Below are 26,041 nucleotides of genomic sequence, written 5' to 3'. Positions count from 1 at the left end.
GCAAGTTTATTTGGGTTTGAGGGAAAATATACTTGGGGTCCAAACTGAGAAAAACACAGAAATAAACTTTTTTTTCAAATGTTTTTTATTTCAACTTTCAAAAGTTCATCAGAGCTACTTGCTAACGCTTGTTTTACCAGGCCCAGAAGAAGATTCCCTAAGAGAAGCTGATCTACGTCTCCTGACTTCCTCTGCTCTTTTTTCTTTAGCTTCTTTGTTCCTCTGAGCCAAGAGTCTGGCGTATTCTGCAGCTTCGTCCTTGCGTTTCTGGGCCCTCTTGCGTTTAAGAGCCAACCTATGACGCTTGCGTTGTAGCATGATTGGAGTTACAAGGCGCTGGATCTTGGGAGCTTTAGTCTTCGGTTTTTTGCCTAAAATGAAGCCAAAACAAGACTAATTTAATAAGGAAAAGACCCAAAAATAATTTACATCTTAAACACACAAGAACTCTAGCAACCCCCCAAAACAAGTTTTTCATTGTTCTGCAATGAGCGTTCGATTGACCAGAAATGTTCTGCGGTAAAAATACTGATAATAGTGAGTTTTCTTTTTCTTCCAGATTGTTCTGCGACATACGTCATAGATTTTGCCATATTCTACTTTGGGGACCTTTGCTGCCAACTTTAGAAAATAAGCATTTGCGAGATATTCCAGGCGTCTCAAATTCAGTACACATATACAAGGGATTTTTAAAAAAATAGTTTTTGTCTCAATGAAAGTAAAATTATAGGATTTTTCCCCTTTGCAGAAACGTGACATCATGCAAGCCAACAATTCTCGTCAACTTACAGGTTGAATTACTTATTACTCTCAAATCTTAAAATCAAAAAAATGGCTGGTTGGAGAATTTTGCCCCCCCCCCCGAATTTTTTTCACTGATTTGATAAACCAGCGACAATTAACATTATAATCGCGACATCATTATGGGCACAAAAAACCAGATTGAATTCTTTACGAATAATTCCCCCTGAAAGTATAAATTTCTTACAATCACGACAGAAATTCGTGAAATGTAAGAATTTTTCAGGAAGCAGAGAAGAGTAGAAATTTTGGTGACTATGCAGCCATGCTATAGACAATATAGAAAGCCAGCCATCCCTCATATACTTGGATAACTATAACAATCACAAAATATGATCATTGATAGGGATTAAAATCTGGTCATTAAATACGAAAATCATCCTTAAAAATGATTAAAAAATAATAAAATGCACAGCATTTCCAGAAATAATTCAAGTTGATTGATCCCTCATATACTTGGATAACTTTTGTGAACAACAATCATTGGTTCATTGAATCAAATATAATCATAAGGATCTTGAAGGACCTTACAAATCCATTTCGCAAACTTAAATGATTTACGAATATTACAACTTCTAACATACACAACTCATAAAATAAAGCTGTTCATCTATTGGATACTTTCTTTTCACATAATGGCCTTGATAAATTTCTGTTCCAATAATTAATATGAACAAGTTAATTTCTCCTTTCTTGCCTAGGCCGCAATGAAAAGGAAGTATCTTCTATAATGTTGATGGAAAATAAAAATCACTCAGCAATGTAATAAAGACGAAACCCCCCCCCCAAAAAAAAAACTGAATAAAACACGCCATACCTTCTTTCGCCGGGAGTGGCCTCCTAACGACATACTGTCGCACATCATCCTCTTTGCTCAAGTTGAAGAGTTTACGGATCTTACTTGCTCTCTTAGGACCGAGACGTCGAGGGATGGTAGTGTCAGTTAATCCGGGAATCTCTTGCTCGCCTAAAAAAAAAAGAAAAAAAAAGTTACAACATATTGCTCACAAGAAAATAATTTCAGTCATCACACATTCATCCCCATCACAACAAAAAACCTAGGAAATACTCATTTGTTACAAGGGCTTGACAAAGGGGAAAAGATTCAAATAGGGTCACTAGACATTTGCCCTTTTGTCCTCCCATTCACGTTTTTGTGATTTTTTTTTTTGTTTCATGCTGAAACATATCTCTTCATTGACCTGAATGTTTGAATGTGTTTTTTAAACATGTCTATGCACTTCGTCCACTCGCTGTGACAGTTCCAGAATACAAGAACCCAAATTGCCTCCCAGCAGGAAAGATGTTATTCTGCTCTGTTTGCCATTCTAACCATGGCCCAGCTTCCTCCATGATAATATGAAAAAGACAGACTAAAAAACAGCTGTAGAAGATGAAAAACCGCAACATCCACTTCAAAAATGTCATTGTTTGCTCACCAATATCTAAAGCTGGGATTACACTTTAAGAGTTTGCTAAAAGATCAAATAAAACTTGGAACCCAAATAAAACTTGGTCAAGGCTAACCTAATTCACAATGTCTCAGAACGTATCTCATCTCCATACCAAGAGTCAGACAGGGATAACGAAAGCATCATTGACAAAAACACTATTGTTCAGATAAAAATGGAAGTGTTATATATGGTGCAACAAGAGACTTTTGATTTCAATCAAATACCCTTTAAAATTTTGTTCCATGTCTCAGAAGTTTGCTGTCTCCATAAACATGTCAGACAGGGATAACAAAGCATCATCGACAGTATAGCAGGGTTGGACAAATCAGGGGAAAAAATCCAGGTGACAGAACAATGTTTTTTCGGTACTAAAAATTTTAACCAGAAGAACAAGGATAAAAATAATGCTTCTTTTTCTTAGGCCGGTATTACACTGTAAAAGTTCGATAAAAGTCTTTTTATGCTATAAATTCTAAACATCTTGTGCCGCTCTCAACCTGCAATTCAGTAACCGTGAAAAGAAAATTCTTCAGTCACCATGGTGACCCAGCCCCAGTTTAAAATCACAATTGAAGCATTCGGCTGTGTAACATGCCACAGCAACTACATCTGTTGGTTTGTGCAGGAACTGACTCAAGGAACGCACAATGGAAGCTATATGGAATATTAACTAGTAAAAAGGTTTGGCAAAAATGCTACATAGATGTTATTTAGCCAAACTCTTCAATTTTTGTTCCCCCATGACCAAAAATAAGGTCATTGACATTTTAGTCATGAAAAACTATGTAACACTGATAAAAAAGTTTGAATGATCTCTCATATACTTGGATAACTTATTTATAACAATCACAGACTCATCAAATAAGATATAATCATAGGGATCTTTTTTAAAAACAGAGATGAGCAATCACATTTAATCCAAGATGAACTCAGGATGACAACACAACAAATAGCATAATGCAATTCAATCGTCAATTTCTTTTCACTTGAATTGTCACATGACCAGAGCTATGACTTAACTCTAGTGATAAATAAAATTTTCAGAGATGAAAAAACAAAAGAATGATCAATAATATCACCACTAACAGAAAAATTAAAATATGAAAAGTATCACAGATTTTACTACACTAAGTTTTGAGTATGTGCACATTTACCTTTCTTGATAATCATCAAGCAGATGACACTCAAATTTGAATCTACGATACAGCCACGAACAGATTTACGCTTCCTCTCACCAGTACGTCTGGGTCTGTAGCAAGAATGGCCCTTCGACAACAAAAGTCGCACACGACCTGATGTCAAAACTCCCTGCTTCATTGGGAAACCTTGCTTGTCATTACCGCCAGTTATCCGCACAACATACCCCTAGAGAAATGACCATTTGAAATCAACCAATATTGAAATGAACTGCAGAGAAGTGACACAAATACTATAAAGAAAAAAGCACACAAGTAATAAAACTGTACACCAATGAACAAAACACAATAGACTAAAAAATACCAAGGTGAAATGTTCGGTGATTAAAAAATTGTGTTTTTACAGAAGAACTATTATTATAATCCCTTTTCCACTCTGATTTTTTTCTAGCGTGTTGGTGCTTTTCTTCCTGGTTGACCACTTTTTTCAGTCACTATCATCATTTCATTGGGCTTCTGGAGTTGCTATATTCCCCTCTTTTACTGTTGGTTACCATCTGAAGGTGATGTCACCCACTAGTAGTCACTGGCTGTACAGACCGTCGCATTTGTCAACATCGAGTCGATTAACACTTTAGTGCCAGTGTTCTTTGTAGGCCACCTTGATTTGACTGCTGCATGTGTAGCAATTGTTTGGCATGAAAAAAAAAGTTGGTACGTTGATGATCACATTCATGGAAAACTAAAGAATTTATTGTCACCAGACACAAATTGGTGCTATTTTATAGGGCTCCTGGTGGAATGATAGGAACAACCTATAACATTTGTAAATATGCCACAGAGGATGCTGTTGGCAATACATCAATGCCATGGCACAAAGTTAAATTACTTTATATATGTTAATTCCTCTATATAAGGAAGGTACTCCAAATATAAAAGAATTAACCAAATTCACTATAATACATGGTACTCATCCATTATATAATACCACTTCCGTTTTTTTATCTGTGAATTTTTTATAACTCTCATTCAGCGCGAGTTCTTAAGTGTAGCGTCCATAATTTGCCTTCGTTTCAAACCAGGTGTGCGGAAAGAAACAAGTAAATTGCATGATTATAAAAGAAAAGTACCTAACACATCAATGTGCTTTAATGAAACATAATTTTTCATACCTTCCACTCGTCTCCCAATCCTTCAGCCTCAACCTCATGCCCCATACGTTTCTCATAGAAGATACGAATTTTCCGCTCATCATCAATTTCAATGAGTTTTTGACAACCCGTAGCAGGATACGATATATTCAACTGCAATACGTAATAAACAAATTAAAATTTGGATGCATATTTATAATCAGTTTATACACAGTGAATTCAAAGACAATGCACACAAAAACAATCAGCAAATTAAAATTCATCAAAGACAGTCCCAACGGGGAAAAGTAAGTATTTAATAATCATAAATGAAATAACACATACATTACGAAATTAACAGCTCAAATAGCGCTTATACTCAAATTCAAGTATAAACTATCAGTTCACATGTAAAAACACGCATCAAAAATTGTTACATAGGGCCCGATTTTTACATGGGCGAGCGAGGCCCCAAAATTCACACATATATTAACTCACTAAACTATAACTCCATGTCAAGTGCCTCACAATTCCAGATTAAGTCAGAGGGACCTTAACGTGTTGAAACTTTGCCCCGAGACCGCAAAATTCACATGGATATTCCAGCTGCATAAATACACATAACTTACACAATTAAATTTCTAACTTTTCCTAATCAAAATTTAAATACAATTTGGTTTAACAATAAAAGCTTTATAAATGTAATAGTAGTACACACACTAATAGTTGAAGATAGAGGTGCTCCCCATCCACATAATCCAAATCAATCATCAATAGTTAGAGTAATCTAATTGATTTATTCGTACTATCTTCACAACTGACTATTAGATAATACTTATAACTACTTATTTTTTGAATATAACGAAATATTACCTTCATTTTTCACTTATATTCAGAATTTTACCGACTATCAACACAGGTGGAAAAGGGACATTCATCAGCACTCCATTGCAATAACGTTTGGGAAAGTTTTATCTCATTTTGCTTCTTCGGCGTTGGCAATTCCGGAAGTATGGAAAAAAAAATATTTTTCAAGTTTTAAACTATTGAAACTTAATGTTTAAAATAATGAAAAATATTTTTTAAATTATTAAGCACATTTATGGATATGAAAGTATGTAAAATAAAACTTCTAAAAATTGAATTTCTAAATTTTTCGAAATCGATATTCATAAATTTTATATCGAAATCGGCCATGCTAACCCAAACTCACGTTGCATTGTAAACTGGTTTCAATTTGAGTTTTCAAATTTTTAAGCAGTTGCTGAAAATTTAACTGCTGATATGAGAGTCGAAAATTGTTATTTCTGCTCTTCTCCATTATACCCAGGCCACGGAATACAGTTTGTGAGAAACGACTGCAAGGTAAATAAGTTTTGCTTCCATCACTTTGGACAACCATGTGCTTTTAATGTTTTGAGTGTTATATTTGAGAGCATTAACATTTAGTGTTTGCACCCCATTTACCTTTGAGATGATTGTTTTCTTTGCCCCCCCCCCCACTTCTTGAGCTTCCTCTTATCTTAAGAACAACACTTAAATAATGGTAATAACAATGTTTTGAATATGTAATGTATATGGACTGGAGGTCCTTGGGTTCGGATCTTTCGTGGGCAACTATTTTTCCAAGAGTCACTTCCTAAAACATTTACTGTTAAAAGTAATGATTTCTCCTTAACTAAAAAAACACTGATAGTCTCCAACAGAGGGAGCCCTTTGCTGGGCTGTCTTAACATCAAAGGTACCCTGCCTATTAAAATATACTCCCGAAACCATGGTACCAGATCTAAGTATCATATCATGATGATCCCCATGCATTCAAAGTGCCTGGGTGGGCTCATTTTTCTTACCCGTCATTGCCAAATTAAGTGGCCTAGGTTTTGGCCTATGTTTCTCCTAATAACTTTTTTTCCATACTAATTTGTGCCAATCAACAGCAAGTGGGCAGAATTGACTATTTTTGACATTTTGATGAGGGTTGGCACACCAAGTGGTCCCCAAAGCAGAATATGCCGAAATGTGTGGCGTACGTTGCAGAACAACCAGTGCTGTTGCAGAACAATCTGGAAGAATTTTAAGAAAAGTGTAGAAAAACGCTATTCTGTATATTCAAATTTTTACCGCAGAACATTTTCAGTCAGCTGAGGGCTCGTTGCAGAACATTGCAAAACATTCTGCTTTGGGGCAAGTGGTGTATTTACGGGGGGGGGGGGCATAGCATACCAAACCAAACTAAACCAGAATGGCAAGTTCAAGGAATGAGTGGGCAAGCGAATTAGAATAAAAAATAGGGGGGCAAAATTTTTGTAGCACCCTCAATGAATTTGCCTCTGCCTAATCAGCAAGGGACCCAGGCCCGTTAGTAGCCAAGCCAACCTAGAGCACATACAAATAATCAAAACAGTGCAAGTATGTGAGTGAACAAATTAATGTGCAAGCAATTGAAGGACTTAGTGACTTTAGGGACACGTATACTTGCAGGAGTAGGGGGAAGGGTGTGGCTAAGCAGATTATATCACAGAGTGGCAAATTCGAGAAAAGAGGAGTCAAGAAAATGAGACTAGAATGGTAAAAGGGGTAAAATTCGTGTAGCCCTTAAGTGGCAAAACCATAACAAAGTGCTGGTTGTGTCAAATCAGAGTTGAGAAGGGAAAAAATCTTTGTCGAGACCAAAAAAGAATGTGGGCAGGAGGCATCGAAATTTTTTGTTTGCTGCACCTGGCAGTTTTATTGAAGCGCGGGTCTGCGAAATCCCAGATGCCATGAATGGTAGCACTAGAATTAGAATTGCCACCCAAAATTTTCTGCATGCGATTGCATGAAAAGATTGAACATGCAAGCTTGTCAAGCTCTATTTGTGTGGACACCTTTAGACAGTTAAGATTTACTTCATGGATTCACACACACACACACAGTTGGACTGGCTAAGTTAACTACTCATTGCTCCAACCTAGCTTTTGGCCTTAAGTAAACACCCGCATGAAAACACTGTCACTGATGAGTAATTTTTGATTCTAAAATAATAGAATCAAAAATTTTTGCCCTAGGTGACATATGGGGCAGCCAAGTCTCATCTTGCGATTGGATAACTATACCTTGGATAATACAGACCTTATTGGATTTTGTGAACAAAGATGTAGATAATGAGATTTGTGCATTTGCACAAAATGTTTTGAATCGTTAAAGAGAATAAAAAAGAATCAAAGAGTACAATATGAAATAACATTGAAGTATTGTTTTTGTATTTATTATGCCGTTCTATCGTTTCAGATATTCAAGTTCTGCAGGTCTAGATGTAGGAAGTTGTTCAACCGAAAGCGTAATCCGCGCAAAGCCAGATGGACTAAAGCCTTCCGTAAAGCCGCCGGGAAAGAACTCACGATTGATCCTTCTTTTGAGTTTGAGAAACGGAGGAATGTTCCGGTTAAATACAATCGGGAAGTTTGGCAAAAGACCAGTATGTGTTTATTTTATTTTTTTGGTTTCTTTTATTTTGGATTTTATCATTTCAATCAAAATGTTTTCACGATGCTAAAGTAGATTCTATAACTTCGGGAACGTTTTACGCGATAGTGATTTTTACATTTAAATCCATGAGAGAAATTTACATGCTGGTTTTTTTCTTTTTCAGTCAAAGCCATGAAGAGAGTTACAGAAATAAAACAGAGGAGAGAGGCGCAGTTTATATTTCAAAGGTGAAATTCTAATGGTCTTCCAATGGCATTTAACAGCAAATTTTAACAAAGTTTTGCTTCCAAAACAAAAATAGTTATTTCTTGTGTAACTTGGTATGCTGAACAGCTGCAGCGATGGTTGAGTGGCCATGGTGATGGACTCGCATTGAGATTTCGAAATTAACTGCTGCCATAGCGATGTTTGGCTGAAGTTGGTTTTCTGCGATTTTCAACTTCGAGGCATGAATGCAAGCTGATCTCCTGTTAAAAAGTCTCGCCACAGAGAGCAATGAGCTTACAACAATACAATTATTTAATCGTTATACTTCACTCATAGTTTAAAAAAATTGGTGACAGATGGCAGAACAAGAATTACACAGAAACACTTCACGTTTGGTTCACAGCACATACATGTACAGCTTCCAGCATGACCCAGGTCGTCTTTGACCTATATGCTAAAATCTCTTCATTGAGACAGCAGTGGGATGATCTAGTGCCCATGATCTAGTTACAGACCTGCCAACTCTCCCGATTTAGGCGGGAGACTCCGGATTTTTCATCCTTCCTCCCGCTCTCCGGATTTGTTAAAATTTCTCCGGATTTTGGCAGAAAATTAGATTTCACGTTGTCGTGGCGTCAATAATTACCGTCGTCGTTGGGGAAAACAGCCGTAGTCATTTTCATCGACCAGCCATTAAAAAAAGTCTTTGTGACCACATTTAAGCAACTGGCAAAGATGCGACTTCGTTTTCATAGCCTTTATCTGCAATCATTTATCAGGGGCATGACCTTCGTTGCCGAAATTCCTGTATAATCGTTATTGTATTCCATTAACAACTGTGTTGTAAACACGTTTTTTCGTCCGCAGTTTTGTAATTTGAATTTTTTAAATCGTTTCTTCCGATTAAACATCTTCAGAAAGAAAATATAAAACTTTAAGCTATATACAGCTAAATATAAAGCTTTTAAGAATTCATATACCCAAGATTATCAATCACTGATAGCATCCACGAAAGGAAACACATACTTTATTAACAGTATGTAGATGTGATTTCTCTGTTCTGCATGGAAAGACTAGCATAGAATTATATTCTTCTCAGGGACAATGCAGAACGTGCCTTGGGGGGGGGGAAGAATGTAACTTTTTCTTAATTTATTATAAAAAAAATTTTTTTCGAAAAAAAACTTCATGAATTTTCTTTGATCGAGTCTATGAGTGTCTGGGGGGGGGGGGGGTACCCCCCTCGTGATAATCTCTGGATTTCAAAAGTTGGCACGTCTGTAGTTAGGACAAGGAGGTATGCTGAACACTAATTTTAAAAACACTGACCTTAAAAAAACTGGTTTGACTGGTTTTCTCTGAAATCGCATATTTAATATGCATATACACACATAATACATATAATGCACATGTACATACAAGGGCGTACCCAGGATATGAACTAGGGGGGGGCAACTCACTCGTACTAAATTGATACGTCTATGCTGTGTGTCAATTACTACACTTTAATGTCTTTTTTAGCTGCCCCTCGCTAGGTACGTCCATGTGTACATTTTACCTCCAGTAAAAACAAAGTGTAACATGTTCAAGATATGTTACATTTTTATTTTCTTTGAGTGTACATCATGCCTTGCAAATCCCAGGTGCCCTGTTGCCATGACAACTAAAAAGATCTGGATTGGCCCCTAAAATTTTCCATGTGGGATTATTAAAGTCTTAGAACAACACTAGATTTTTGTCAGCTGGTGTCTACGTTTTTAGAATTTTATTTGTCAAGCCTTGGTACTCATGTTATGATCATTGGTCAGTAAGCTGTTGAAACATCTCGGACTGGTAGCGAGAAATGAGTCTTTCAATTCATTATCACTAGAGCCCAGATTATGAGTTAAAAATATGCAAATATGTATTTAAAAAATATGCATTTAAAGACCCAAAATATACACCAAAAAATCCTGAAAGGGTAAAAAATTACAAAATGTGTATAGAAAAATGAGAAAATATGAATTTAAAAAAATCGCCATGAAAAAAAACATTTATTTTAAAATAATTATTTTGTATTAGTGCATATTCATTTACAAAAAAATATTCCCACATGTGTATGTGTTGCTGTCAAAGTCCAAAATCGGCCAGTTTGCAGTTGACCCAGCCAATGTCTGAATTTTGAGCTTTCACCAGCCCCTATATATATATATGGGGAGATTATAAAAAAACTATCCCGACATATGGGCCCCTAACTATCACACCATTCACAGAAACTGAATGAAATTTTGGCATAAGGTATTTTGATGTATGCGCTCAAGAATGATATGGAAAACAACAGTGTCACTCTAACAGTTACGGTTACAGTGAGAAAATTTCGAAAATATCAAATGCCAACACCAAGTTTTTTGTATTGGAATGTTATCTCCATACTGAAAAACACTAAATAGTGTTGGAATGGCACCTGTAGCACGAAAATCCCTGGAGCTAGGCAAGGAAAAAGTAAAAAGGACTTAGCAGTGCACCAGAGCATTAATGTTCGTTTCATTCGTCACACCATTTCTTCGGCTGAGATCCCAGCCTGATTAGTCCCCCACAAGGTCATGTGGAAAATTGGTGAAACGCAATAAAATGCTTTATTTTATGCTGCTTCTCTGTCCTTATTGGTTGTCCTCACTTTTAGCCTATCTACCGCCAGTGATTTTCATGCTACAGTTGCCGTTCGAATGCTATTTAGGGTTTTTCACAATGAAGATCACATTCCAATACTTGGTGTTGCCATTTGATATTTTCGGAATTTTCTCACTGTAACCGTAACTGTTAGAGTGACACTGTTGTTTTCCATATCATTCTTGAGCGCATACATCAAAATACCTTATGTCAAAATTTCATTCAGTTTCTGTGAATAGTATGATAGTTAGGTACCTATATGTCAGGATAGTTTTTTTATAATCACCCTGTATATATATATCTCAATCCTTACTATATACATCCCTATTGATCCCTATGATTTGGGGTCATCACGTTGCCATATTTTTTGTGATATATAGTTAGCTATGGCAACCCTAATGATCAAAGGAATCAGAAAATGAGTATCTTAGGGACAGATATATAGGGTCTGGCCAAAGCCAGAAATTTGGACATTTGCTATGTCAACTGGTCAATTTTGGGCTTTGGCCGAATATTTGTGCCCTTTTTTAATTTCTAGTTTGTTGTAGCTGCTCAGTAACGAAACATCAGTAAGAAAAGAATTTCGACCCTATTTCTAAAGAAATTGAACACTTTTGACATATCTCTAGAAATAGCCTTACAATAAAGTGGTTGATATTTGGAAAATACAGTATTACTAACATTTCTATTAATTCACTAAATCCCACTTGTGGAAGACAAACCAATGTCATGGAAATATTATTAACGATATTTATTTGAAAAATTATATTAAAAAAAAACTGATTTAAGTTAATCCGGGAGACCTCGCTGCAGGAGATTTTTGTGTTCACGGTGTGGAATATTTCATTTCTCAATGAAAAATAGTCTGCTTTTCTGCTCTTGTCTTCATAATAATCAGTGCACTTTAAGTGATAGTAAGGATCAGTTTGTTGCATACTACTAACGAGTGAAAGCTTTTCTCCACGTACAAGTTCTCACGCGCTAGCAAATCTAGTGAATTCTCCTGGGTTAAATAAACCTTTAAAATATGCACTTATTCTAAAAATTCTTTGATTTTATTCATTTATATGCATTCATATTAAAAAAAGCATATGCATATAATCCAGGCTCTAATTATTGCCATTCGCATGCCTCCTGATTATGCCAACTACTAGGAGGAACATTTAAAAGAAAATGAATTCATACAGGCAGTGTCTGTATGAATTATTTATAATTAGAGAAACTATTTCCATTGACAGTGGCTTTGAAATCCTTGTTAATTACTTACCGAGATTTGTTTGGTATGTCATGTACTTATTTAAATTATGAATTGCAGGCTCAGGAAGGGCAAAATCTTGGCTAAGGAGAGGGATCTCAAGGAAGTCCAAAACGACATGTATCTCCTCAAGTCACCTGCAGGTAAGTGTTGTGTATTCCATCTAATTTTGAGTGAATCATTAAAACTATTTTTTGGCATAATCACCTGATAATTTTTAGATGAAAAATATGTGAATGCTGAGAAAACGGCTTGTATCGTCCCCTCCAGGGTTTTCCTTGACTTTTTATCGATTTTAGCAGTTTGGCTAATCAGATGGAAAAAATTGTAGCCAAATTGACGTGCCATAAAATATGAATTCCAAAACAACTGTGTCAAATGGAAAATTTTTGCCATCAAGAGACCGAATGGATATTTGTGATTTAGTGAATTTCATCTTTTTCTTTATTCGCCAAATGTTTTGTCATGATTTGGTACAATGGTGATCGTCAGTGCAAATCCTGGTCCCCTCATGTAATCTCAAAAATCCATAGTTTCCCCTTTTATTTGTATTGCATGTTTTCTTCAGTGCGAAATATATCACAGGATAAACTAGATTTTTCAAGTCTGGGAATTGGCACCTATGATTGCTTATTCAGTGTTTTTGAATTGGTTTTTTTTTTTTGTCTTTTTTGGGGGAGCTGCAGACAAATTTTGTTAACACAATGGAGCCGTGGGTGACAAAAGTTCGAGAACTGCTGCCTTAAAGCATTTAAAAGTTTAATACTGTTGGCTGCAAATGTTTATTTCCCCATCTCTTTCAATCAACTTTGTTGTGCCACATGTATGAGGCTATGGGTGTACTGAAACTTGTTGCAACAGTTGTTTCACAGCACGATTAGTACAGCGAGTTCTGTATATATCGATGTTATGTTCATGTCCCGATGCACTTTTTTGTAGTGTTAATGTTTCATTTATAATAATACTTCCGGTTCATTGAACATCGTTGTATAGATATTTAACTATATTTGCAATGAGGTTTTTGTCTAATTTAGTGTTTCTCAGACTTATGCCACCTGTGGCTCCCCTGCGTGAGCCGTTGTGTATGCGTGAATCCCCAGAATAGTCTAGAAAAGAACAACTTCAAAACACTATAAAGCACACTTCAATATAGATAACTCACAGCGGCGGCCACAGAAACTGAGACACACATTTTGAAAAGCACTAGTCTAGTACATTCTATTTTTGATAATTCATTCTATTGCATTTCTTTCTAACATTACTTTCAAAAAAAAAAAAACCCCTCATTTGGTCTGCTTTAAAAGAATTTCCCTGTGATGGTTTTCAGTCGAACCCTGATAAAGCATGCCGTAATTTTGCTTAGCACCAGAAATTTTCAGTGAACAAATCTTCCATGTGTAATGAAAACATGGGCTCAATGGTAATTTTGGTGTAATGATAAACTCGTTATAGCACCATAATTCTGTAAAATAAATGGGGGCATTACATTGGGTTTTGACTGTACCTTTTATTGTTGGCAAAATCTTTTGTTGGTCTAGAGATCTGATTATAATTGTGACGTGTAGGATTTACTCATTTCTTGTTTTAATTTCTTCTAGCTGGGTTATCGAAACTCAAGACAGCTGTTGTCGAAGTTACACATGAAAGTGAATCAGAGAAAGAGGAAGAAAAAGCCATGGAAGAAAATTGATTTGTGTGAGGTCCTCCGGCTTGTAATTATTGAATATAGTTGTTTCTCTTTTACACCTGGCGAATGTTTTATTTATTTCTGTTTTTTTAAAGCAGCAAGTATATTTGTTGTACTGTTCAGACAATTAATTCAGAAATGATTTTGTTTCAGGAGATATCTTTCTATTCATATTTCATGTTGATCACAATCATTTAAATTGACAACATGACATTCAATCTAGCTGGACTTGAAACATAACACGATGGTCGATTTTCTGAACTGATGATTGAGTCATCTTATTTTCAGTAGAGGATCGATGGGGATGGGTACACTAATTTTTTAAACATGAGTCTGGTTTTTTTCTGACTTGCTATGAAAAGCCAAACTTAAGTCGCGTTTACATAATTTAAGTGATTTAGTGGTTAACTGAGTTTTTAATCATCAAGTATTTTAGAATCTATGTCTACGTAAAGTTCTGTTTGAGTTGGTAAGTGATTGAGTGATTAACCACTTCACATACACATGATAGCCAGAACTTTGCCACTGGACTTATACCGTTGCCAAGATCTCTTCCAGCCCAGCTTCGTGGCAGAGTCTCTTCACATACACAAGATTTTGGCAAGTAATTTGCATCATCTCTATTTCACAGTTGGCAATAAATCTAGTAACCTCTTCCTAACCAAACGTTAGAAAAAGGAAGGAGAAAGAAAAAATATAAAAAGTAAGGTAGATAATATCACGTTTTTTTAGTCTTTTCATCCTCACCTTACATGTTCCCTTTTCTTTCCCCTCTTACTAGTATATAGTAGAAAGATACATCATATGTGGGTAAAAAAAATCACCATAAGGGGTATAGGAAAAAATGAGGGGTTATTTATATAATAAAGCTTTACAAGGAAAGAAAACACAAAGAATTTGTTTGAATTTATTCCACTGGCTTTTGGATGCAATATGTCTGTGATCATAAATACATTAAGTAGATTAGGGTCCAGTCTATTTTGTTGATTAAGTAGGCACTATGTGCATGGGGTGCACCAGTGGGTCTGGTCTTGTAATGTCCAATGATTATTCACTACTTGATTAAAGTTGGGACCACTGTTTGCCAATAACCATCTAGATGCGTGATTCAGGTATCAAAATTCAATTTTACTTTTCTGAATTTGGTTGAGGAGTGGAAATACTACTTTAAATTTTAAGTATTTTTTTTAATAGAGCTATTACTTACTCATTGAAAAAGATACCCCCTTAAATTTTTGGAGAGGAGTGAAATTACTCTTCAAAACAATAGTTTCAGATAACACTGATACAATCGTCCTTCTGTATTCACAGTGGTGACAGTGAATACGGAAAATCTGAAGATATTCTAAAACTTAAAAAAAAATATTGTTCTTTAGGCACCTCATTTTTACAGTATCTGCTTTGTGGGGGAGTAGCAGTGAGGGGGGGGGGGTTAGTGATTCTAGGTGGTGCTTTCTGGAAAGAACAACATAATGTCTGTTAGCCGTTTCTTCTAAATTCTGGTTAATTTGTTGGAGTATAGTGAGGCTTCCGTTACAAGTTTTTCTACGTGTGAAAAATGTTTCACAGAAATGAAAACAATCGATTGTTAATTCAAACTTATGAAGCTTTTGCTATGTTGCTCATAATGAACTTAATTGTCTTATAATTTTCAGGATTTTCAGATTAAATAATGATGGTTATAATGTGCAAATTATGCAATACATGACTTGAATTTTTTTTATTGCACTCACAGAAGAACCGTTCTCTCTGCATGAGTGACATGTGGATCCAGGGCTATACACAGTAGCAGGTGTAACTACAGCTATGGCTAATCAAATTTTAAGTTTATTTCTTTTTATATACAGTATTTAACTAGACTCATTGATGCCATAGTAACAAGAAACTGCGGCAATATAGCTAACCTTTGTCTGTATTTAAAATTTTAATTGCAAATCCTTCACTTTTAGACACATTTAAAGTTTAAACATAATTTTTGTATAAATATTTTCAGAAGCACCAAGTAAAAACTTAGAGGAATTTAATTGTTTATTTGACGAGGAGAACTTGTACTTTGTTCTAATACAAGAATTATTACCTCAACAGTGTTTTTTTTTAAAAAAAACGGAAAGAGACAGTGAATATGAAATTTGCCAATACTTACTTGAAATTTAGTTACTTATTAAATCACTTAACTTTCTCTCATATTAACCAGTCAACTGTCCAATTAATTTCTCCGAGCGTTACCCGCAGTGCCCACTTTTTTTTGAAGATGCGCGTACTTTTTCCCCTTTTTTTCCTTTTCTTGGAAGTTTGAAATATCAAAATATTTTTTTTATAGCTCGAATGTGTCGAGACATAATATGACACCCCAAAAGTGGGGAGGGGCAGTCATAATGTCCTGTGACTAAAAGAAATGCTGTTGATGGATTCATGTGGAACCACAGGAGTTAAACCTTTGCTAAAAGATATATGAGTAATAAAAAAGATGCATCTACGCAAGGGAGTTGGAAATTGAAACAAAAACTATGGGGATGCAGCTTTGCAAAGCATAACAAAGATAATAGTAATAATAATCTCAGACCTTGAAATATAATTGTCAACTCCATCTAGTGATGAGATAGTAAAGTAGAAGGATGGCAGTACATGCATGACAAATTACTTCGTCATATCTGAAAAAGACTGAAAAGTCTGTGTCTGCAAATGCCGTCGTAGGCGACACCATTACGTATATCAGCGACAGCAAATGCCGTCTTAACCACTTGACTGGTGAAAAAGACCAAAAAAAGTCTGCGCGTCGGCAAATGCCGTTGTAGGCACCAACATTACGCATGGCAGCGACGGCAAACGCTGTCGTAACCACTTGACTGGTTAATGGGCATTTATTTGAAAATCATCTATTTTCTGGGCATGATCAAAAAGTAAAAAAAAAACATTTAAAATTTTTTTTTCTGATGAGTTTGAGTGATGCATTATTTTGGTAAAAAAAGTTGTAATTATAGTGTAGGTCAGATTTTGTAAATAAAAAGGGGCAAGAATAAAGGGCAATATACACTTAAAAGTTATGCTTAAAATCATCTGCCATCAAGAATTCACTTTTTTCCTCTATTATATTTTGTCATTCGGATTGTCGTCGATTGAGATGGGCCATAAATAACTTGCAGAATATTTTTCTAGTGTGTTCGATGGCTGCGATAAAATCATATTTGTTTTTACATTGTGCACAGCAGTATTTCTTAACTTACAGTCTGCGGGTCAGTGATGATAGGATGGGTGGTCCAAATCTAATTCTAACTACAATTGAAATTTATTCAATTGTACTCAAGTAATGTAAATGAAATTTACATAGATTTTCAAATTGAAGAATACTGGCCCACATACCCTGTGGTTCGTAGAACTATTTCAAAAAGTTTAGGTGGTTCTTGGGTTAGAAACACTACTCTACAGGATTAAGTTCATGGCTTCTTGCTGGCCACCCTAAGAGTTTCACAGAATTAGCTTCACAAGCTAAGACTGAAAGAAATATGAAAGTACAATAATATATATTGTCCTGTCGAAATGGACACTTTCCAGAAATTTGGATCGATTGGAGCTCCATGGAGAGCAAGCAAGATTCGCAAGCATACGTTAAGATGGGCTTGTAAGTCTGGGGGTGGGGGGCATGAGGATAATTCATATATACACAATAATATGCCTAGGATTGGCTCCAGTTTTGATGCTGGGGAGGGGCCCACTGTATCTCTGCAAGTTCAACTCGAGCGAAGAGGGTGATGTGCATCATTATGTTGTTAGGAGATTTCTCTCCTAGCAAAAGAAGTTAAGACATTTGCTAGCAGATTTTATCACTGACACAAAGAAAAAAAGGATTAGTTTTTATCAACTTGATGAAAGATACTTCCCTTTTGTAACTGCCAAGGAGGAATTAACTTGTTTAGCAAATTTCTGCCCCAATTAATGCACAAAGCAGCTGTGAAAAAGTATTCGATAGGTTAAAATTGGTTTAATCTTTGAAGGAGTTTGATGTTAAGGCTATTATTCGTTAATTATTCAGGTTTATGTGAGGTCTTTCGAGAAGATCCCTATGATTATATTTAATTTGATGAGCCAATGATTGTTTTTAGCCGGGTATTCCTAGGAATAGGTTCTTTGCTTCGCTTGAACCGAATTAGACCATATTGCGCCTCGCTAGGAAAACACAAACGTGTAGCGTGATTATGTAACTCGTATCTGTCGGCGCGAAATAGTCTAATTCGGTTCACGCTGCTCAACAAACATATTCCTAGGAAAACCCGGCTTAAACGCATTGTCTCCGTATTTGTTGACGTTGAAATTGGGACGGCTTTGACCAATAGCAGTAAAATTAGCCTATAGTGCTGTCATCTCTGATTCTAAAATGGTAATAATTTATACAAAAATTGCCACGTTTTTAAGACAAATAAATTCAATTGGTCGAATGGTCGACGCGTTTCGAAGGCAAAGGCGAACTCTTCGGACGACCAGACGTAAACATCACTCTTCCACGACTCATTCGTGTGAATTCTGACCACGAAGTCCTGATGACGGCTCTCCATTGAAGAGCCGAAACGCGTCGACCATTCGACCAATTGAATTTATTTGTCTTAAAAACGTGGCAATTTTTATATAAATTAGAACCAGGCAAAGTTTCTCATTTTTTGTGATAAAATGGTAATAGTTTTTCGTTATTGAAGTTCCAAAATTTCTGGACAGATGGCCACAGAAGCAACTGCCAGGATTTTAAATTCCATTTGTACTGTCTTGGCCATATTTTCCTAGAAATCGGTGATTTGGTAAAGAAACACGGAAACTGCTGTCACCAAAAAAGGATGTCAATGGTGAAAAAAACCGTCATCATTATAGAAATCTCTAAAAAGAACTGCCAAATGACGGAAAGTAAAGTGCTGACGGTGATTCATTCGAAAAAAAGTGACCACTGATGGTAAGGGCAGGACGTATGGTCAAATTAATACGTTCAGATTCAGTGAAGCCCGAGAATAATCTAGTCATACCGTAGGAATGAACGGGGGACGGGGAAAAGTAAGGGGGGCGTGATTTGTTTTTATTGACTATTTTTTGATCCTCCGGATGCTTAGCTTTCAAGAGAGACGTTCAACCTTTTAAGGCATGTATCAAATTTATTTAGCTCTTTTAAGATAATTGTAATGATTAATGAATGCAAGTGTCAATAATTTATTAATTGCGATTAACTTAATAAAAATCGAAGATATTTAAGAATCGGAATTTCATTGGGATTCCTAAACAAAAACTTCTATTTTTAGTTGGAAATTTATATGCCTTTTCATAAACGCGTGGGACGTATCTTCAGTGGTGAGCGTGAAAAAAAAAAGTCTAACTCTGAATTATTGATGTGGTAATGAGTTTTATTTTCATTAAAATCATCTCATGAAAATTATATTCCATGTTCACCTTCTATTCTTTACTCGGTTAAAGAAGAATGTAATTTTTTTTTTCAATATTCAAAAGAATTTGAGGGCAAGCTCTATACAGTGATAAAACGCATTTGAAGAACCTTTTCTTGGCATAGGCAAGGGTGGCTTCAGAGCTATGTGGGTCCCTATGGATGGGTGAGGGTGTGCAATAGTCAGAGGCTGAGTTTTATTTTTGCTGACTGTAGGCGAAACAAATTTTGCCACTCTTTTCCCATTCTATTCTGATCTTGACCCCACTCGTTCTTCAAATTCTTTGTTGTCAGTTATAACTCACTTTGCTCCCTCCTCATCAATGTGTCTTTTTTCGTATGTCACTCCTTTGGTCAGTCGCATGTTTCCGCTATATCTAAGTCACTATTTTTGTCTTTCGCTTGCAAAGTTGCTGTTTTTGTCACTTCCCTAATTACATGCTCTCTGGGTTACTCTTTTGGTCTCCCACTGATCTGGTTCCGTGCTCTTTAGGTCACTTTTGTACTTGCACATGATCTCACTCCCTCCAGGGAGGCCCGTCTCAAGAGTGTCATTGGCCTCCCGGGCCAAGGGATTTTTCATCGGCACTACCTGGCAAATTCACTTGTTTACCTGAAAATTTCAACCTGATATACTTTTTGTGAGGCTTCCTATGAGTCCATGCGTTAAGATGGCTCTGTCTCTAGGTCATTCTTTTGGTCGCACGCTTAACTAGTCCCTTGCCATCTAGGTCACTCATATGTTTGTACACTCTGAAGGCCACTCTTGAATGGTCACTGACCTAGTCCCCTCACTCTATAGATCACCTGCTCTACATGTTAGATACCCGGTTCATCTTTATCAGAAAACTTTCCTGACACAGGGGTGCAACAGAAAATAGAAACATGACTGCAGAAAGAAATTTCTATTGCAGGGGGTCCCACACATCGAGGGGTTAGCGCACCAACCTCTGAAGTATAAAAAAACAAGCTTTCCATCTGGAATCAGCAATAAATTATAGGTCCCGGTCTAAGTAGCCCTCGTGTGCAGAAAATGACAGTGGTATGACAAAAATGATCAAACCTGCTGTACATCATTCTTTTGGTTCACACACTTGCGCGCTCATTATGTCAGTCTTTTTTTGACTCACTGACTAAGTCCCTCAATTTCTTGGCAAGAGACAGATAAAAATCCTTCTCTACTATAATTTTCTTATCCGAGGATGATCGCACTCTCCTCAGATAAGTTGCCATCTGGTGGTAGTGTCAGCAATTGTGAGCTTTGGCCTGAGTTAGGTCCGACCGTCCATGTAGGGCTCCATTCAGTGCACACGAGCTCTAAGGAAAGATTGAGAGATTCTTTGCCTTTGTAGTTTAGGGCGCTCACCCAGAAAGTGAAAGGACGTGGGTTTGATTCCCCACAAGGGCAGTTGAATTTTATTTCTAAATATATCTTTGCATCAGCCAGCTGTTAAATACCTTCTTATAATTTCCTTGATTGCTGATTCTTAAGATTTTCACCCTGGGTCACAGCCGCTTAGCCCCCCTTTCCCATTAACCGTCCTCTTCATGTCATTCACATGTTTCCACACTATCCATAGGCCACCATTTTTGTCTTGTAAAAACCCATTATTTTTTTTTTAGCTTATTCAATCATTTCTCGCTCAAAAGTTTCAGATATCACCTGCGCTTCACTTTCATAGTTCAGAAGTAGAGTTTTCAGGCTCCAAAAAGTGGAAAATTACCCTACACCCCAAGGTATGAGGAAGTATTTTTGAACAACAAAATGACCAGAAAGAAGGAAAAAGTTAAACAAAGAATTGTAATATAGGTTGTGAAAGTTATCAACTGGTCAAACCAAGGAAAATTTTGAAAAGTTAGTTGCGATAGGACAATGCGAATCATAGTGGACTTAGGTGGGATTTAGCTATCTTGTATAGGGTTGAAGAGGTTTCATTGAATTTAGCATTATGCCAACCATGGGAAATAATAAATGTCAAATTATCAAGGTTCTACTGTATTAAGCATAATCGCCGACCATTTTGGTAAGTTTGAATTTCTTTAAATTTATCACTTTCACGGGCAATTAAGCATAATACCCAAGTCTGGTAAATCATACAAAATTCATCACATTTGCTAGTTATTATAACTAATCACCTTTTAATATGATAAATCAATTCCATAGCGATAAGATTTCTTATAGTGATCTCACTCTTATGCGTCGGTGCAAGGGAACAGGGAAAAAGGACGCATAATGAATAGCATTATTATGCTACATTTCTGACCGGGTGTGGAGAAAGTCATCTCATAACTGAAATAAACATATGAGTGAAAGGGTGTACAAGTGAGAAATCACTATTTAGATGGACCTACACTTGCGAGACAGAGTCAGAACTAGATATAATATGAACTCTGATTTAAAAAATTTTTGCGAACATACCTGAAATAACTCGTATTTGACAAATTCTGAAATCGTATCCCCGATATAATTTAATGAATTTTTACCAGTTTTTGTGCGTAATACAATCAGACCCGATATAAGAAACTACCATTTAACGAATTTACGGTTGCACCCTGATATAATGAACTCTAATTTAACAAATTTCGATATAGTACCCCGCTATTTAATATTTTATTTAGCATTTATCAAATCCACCAATGACGTTTGGGTATTATGTATAATCATTAGTAAATTATACATAAGTAATTTTTTTATATTTTTTTTAGTATTTTAATTTCATTAGTAATTTTTTTCCGGGGTGGCAGGGTAAACCAGACAAATATAGTCTATGATCTTTACCGAATAGGTAAAGGATGTGGAAGTTTCGGCTTTGAGAATACTTTCTTCAGCGATTCAGTAGAACAACTGTGAGGGAGCAAAAGAAATGTGATGAAAGAACTTGTGCAGTACTCGCTATAAAGAAATAACAGATCCGCAATAATACACAGACTAAGGAATTGATCGGATGATCTGGTATTTCAAGTTCTGCATAAGACAGTGAAACCTCGATATACATAACGATACCGAACCAAGAAAAAATATCTTTGTAGAGGAATTATCTTTAAATCGACAGCCAAAGTTTTTAACTTTTAACAAAGTTGGCAACTTTTCTAAATTTGTGTCTTCGGTATCACCAAAAAAATGATATTTGGGTGATTAGGTAATGCCCAACACCGATATTACTAGACGTCCTCGGAAGAACTGACATGAGTTATAAAAAATATACTGAAAGATAATTCCGAGCGAAAAATAATAAAAGTTGTAGCGATTTCAAAATCCTCCTAAAAAATATTGTTATAGAGGGATTTATGTAAAAGATATTGTTGTATGGAGAGAAGTTTAACATTACCTGCTGTTCCAAACAATATTTGAAAAAATACCGTTGTAGAGGAATTTATCGTTATATCGAGTATCGTTGTAGCGAGGTTTCACTGTATATGTACCTGTTCTGTGGGCATTGTAAGTAAATAGAGCATAAGAATTTTTTGTGACATTGGAAACTGTTATTTTTGCACGGCACCCTCCTCCCCATGAAATGTGCTTTTCCTGTCATACAATCTCTATTCGGTGGTCACCTCCGCAGACGGCCACTTTGCTGAACGCCGTGTGGCCGTCTTAGAAGAGTTTCTCTATATTTCGCATCCAAATTACTTATTTTTCACAAAATTAATGACCCCCCCCCCCCAAAACGGGACCCTATAAAAAAATTGTCTGGACAGACCCCTGATGTTATTCCACAAAAATCAGCGATTGGGTCGGATCAGGGATTCTTAATCTTTTTTAGCCGTGACTCAGGTTCGCGATCCATGAGCTTTTTTTTAATTAGTGACAATACTTGCATTTATAACAAAACTAAGTGGATTTGAACGACCCATCTCGCAAGCCCCTCCGACTTAAGTTTGGGTCGCAACCCATAGGTCGAGAACCCCGGCCTTGGTGTTGTGCAACATCACTCAAACTGTTTCAAACAACCGCCAGCAACATGCGAGAATACTGCTCAGAAACATTGTTCACAGTCTGGCTTTAGAATTAATATTTGTCTCGGGGACCACGTGTCTGAGAAAGCTGGTCTGTTAACGCGTTGAGCGTTGAACCGGGGGGGGGGGCGAATTCACCCTTTAACTGTTCTGCCTACATTACACGGGGGGGGGGGCAGTGCCGTCGTAACACATAGACCACCCGGGCCTCAAGAGAAGAGGGGCCTCACAAAAATGAGATCCGGTTGAATTTTTCTAGAATTTACCAGGTAGAGCCTCAGAAAAACCACATAACCCGGGGCCCACGATGCTCTTAAGACGGTCCTGCACGTGGGTGCTAAAATGCGTGCCTGCGTCGGCTGACAAAGTACAGTCGAATCCCGTTATAACGAACTCCAAGAGATCGGAGAAATCACTTCGTTATAACGAAATTTCGTTATAAAGAAATTCCATGTTTTGCATTGTTCCTATGTAAACTTATCTGGGAGGATTGGAAAAGTGTTCGTTAAAACGCGAATTTTCGCTATATCGGTATTCGTTAAAACGGGATTCAACTGTGAGGATTCGGCCTTGTCTGGGACAGGTTTCCAATGGTTTACCCCGTACGGAACCCTTGGTGGTTACGATATCAATCCACAGAACCACCGCACAAACATGAATATCTATACAATGCATACAATGCTGATATTTTTATTGTCATATTGTCGTATTCATGTTGCTCACCAAATAAGGTGCTAAGCGAGATTGCACGGGTGGTCCCTAATTGTATATATTCCCCCACACAATACTTCTATTTTGTATATTTTCATTAAATCCACCGGAGCGAGTGAACTGAACCCAATAAAACTGATGCTGGCTTCTATATAGTCCGCAAGTTATCAAACCCATCTGCTCACCAATACCATAAGGTGTTAAGCGAGATGACTCGCTCCGATGGATATGTATATATATATATATATTTTTATTTAACAATAAGATTCCCATTTGCTCTTGTGTATCCCATTGTATCCTGTGTGTATAGTATGGCAAGTGTAAGATAACGGATGAGATGGCAATGGGGGGGGGGGGGGCCCCAATTGCTTTTAAAACATACCTCCATCCTAATATTTGTGTGTACATTCATCTTAACTAAACCCCGAAACTTCTCCAACTCCTAATCCCATCTCGTCTGCAATCACCACAAAATTTGTTAATCGCGACAGTACGTCCGGGGAAAATGACATAAAATAAAGTGTTCCATACTCTGCCACGAAGCTGGGCTGGATGAGATCTCGGCAACGGGATAAGTCCAGTGGCGAAGTTCTGGCGTTCATTCATTCATGATATTTTTACTGCTCGTCCTAAGAAAAATTCTACAATTCTGCTACTACGAAATCCCAGTTGAAAAATCTCAATTGATTCGTTGTAGTTTGAAAAAGTTCTCTAACCTCTTTTGCGGTATTGTTTCGATTCGTATAACCTCATCCTTTTTTCAGAAGATATTCATCAGCTGGAAGGATGTGTAATTTGTTTTCATGCATCGAGCTGGGATTAGCTGTAACTTGCACACGGCAATTTCGTTGGGTCATTGCTTTCCTCGAAGTTGGATAACATGCCGGTGTTGTGATATTTCATGGGCAGTGACCGTAGTTACTGCGTACTACTGCTGCTGGTCCCGACTCCACCCTCGCGTTATTACGTTTTAAAACTGATGAGTAATTTTCTCACTCGCACTGCTCTTCTAGCGATTAAATTCGGGACGTCGATATGGCCTTTGTCCAAGAATGGGTGGGGGGGGGGTGAACAAACACGAACTGTGCCCCCCCCCCCACGTTTTCGTTTAGAGAGCGTGTGCTAGATTAACCTTGGGAAATGGATTGGATTTCTCGTAGACAGTTTTGTATCATTCGGGAATTGCCTGCTTGTCTCATTTGGCTTCGAGCCACGCCATTCGTTTCCCGCGTTCTCATCCCCTCTTTGAAAAAATACCGCACTCCATCAACTTCTCTGATCCACGAGCTCAGTCAATCCCGGACAAACTTGCGAACAGGCATCTTAACGGGCAATCTAAAGGGTTGATCAATGCCAGATGAGAGAGAGACAAGTGTGGGATTTTCCCTCACCCGTCTCATTAATTTTCCGAATGACAAGACGTGCGTATGATGTAAATGGAGTTATTAGCATTGAATTTTTTTCACAAGTTTTCGACGCCCATTCCTAATGCACTATTTTATTGAGCATAATTGAAATGACAGCTGCAAGCTTGGGGGCTGAACTTAAATAGGTGCGAAGTCTGCTGCCCTTCCGGGCCGTAAAACGCAATCAAAATGCATGTATGACTATGATTTTGACTAAAACTATGCATAACGAACTGTAGCTTGAAAACGGCAAAAACTAGGGGACTACAATGGTGTTCTGGTACTCCAAGCTTTAGACAAGTGAGAATTTGCATTCTTTCTTTGCCCACTCCCGAAAAATTACTGGAGGGGGGCACTAAAATGCACACTTGCCCATTGTGATGGTCTTATTTCCGGTATTACAGCCCTGTCTGTTCTGCCAAGTTTTTCAACATCTTCGCTGTCAAGGCACGGCTCAGAGAAGGACAGCGTGAGGTGTCTCGTGAATTTTTATTATCCAAAAATTTTAAGAATTTATGAGTGAACTAAAGCCTACCTTCTCCGAAGCCGTCCTTATTAGAATCGGATTCGGAATTTCAAAATTAGGGGAAGAGACAGGGTTGTTTGGTTTAAACCACGTGGTTTTTTTAAAAAAATCATTTTTTTCCTTGAAAAATATCATATTGGTTCATTATTAGCCAAAATGTTTCATTTTTACCACATTTTATATCCTTGGGATACATTCTGATGATATATCTTTAAATGACATAAGATTTTATAAGTCG

The 26,041-nt window shown here is 36.9% G+C and overlaps 3 protein-coding genes across 4 annotated transcripts in view; 2 read left to right on the top strand and 1 right to left on the bottom strand.

The window, feature by feature from the left end:
- Positions 1-5,533, bottom strand: RpS6 (ribosomal protein S6). Its single transcript, XM_089252896.1, has 5 exons — positions 5,395-5,533; positions 4,564-4,695; positions 3,410-3,620; positions 1,619-1,768; positions 1-371 (listed from the first exon to the last, which is right to left on the bottom strand). The coding sequence occupies exons 1-5, from the start codon at positions 5,398-5,400 to the stop codon at positions 115-117; spliced, it is 756 nt and encodes a 251-aa protein (XP_089109022.1). The 5' UTR covers positions 5,401-5,533; the 3' UTR covers positions 1-114.
- A 177-nt stretch (positions 5,534-5,710) lies between these two features.
- On the top strand, positions 5,711-13,843 carry RpL24-like (ribosomal protein L24-like). Its single transcript, XM_089252897.1, has 5 exons — positions 5,711-5,886; positions 7,792-7,978; positions 8,153-8,216; positions 12,161-12,243; positions 13,699-13,843. Exons 1-5 carry the CDS (start codon positions 5,806-5,808, stop codon positions 13,788-13,790), a joined length of 507 nt encoding a protein of 168 aa, XP_089109023.1. The 5' UTR covers positions 5,711-5,805; the 3' UTR covers positions 13,791-13,843.
- Positions 13,844-18,808: 4,965 nt separating this feature from the next.
- The window catches only part of LOC149067075 (cytosolic carboxypeptidase 1-like), a 67,927-nt gene continuing 60,694 nt past the window's right edge, over positions 18,809-26,041 (top strand). Inside the window, exon 1 of one of the 2 annotated variants that reach the window (XM_089252895.1) lies at positions 18,809-18,906. The gene's annotated coding sequence lies outside the window, so the exon portion shown is untranslated. The remainder of the gene's footprint in view (positions 18,907-26,041) is intronic. The other variant, XM_089252894.1, reaches the window with a different exon arrangement.

This window comes from Pholcus phalangioides, unplaced genomic scaffold, assembly GCF_987345545.1.
Source record: "Pholcus phalangioides strain wild (caught in Gottingen) unplaced genomic scaffold, Ppha-v1.0 ptg000031l_1, whole genome shotgun sequence".
Taxonomy (NCBI): Eukaryota; Metazoa; Arthropoda; class Arachnida; order Araneae; family Pholcidae; genus Pholcus; species Pholcus phalangioides.
Note: the sequence above shows the minus strand (reverse complement) of the source record. Positions and strands in the feature narration are given on the sequence as shown.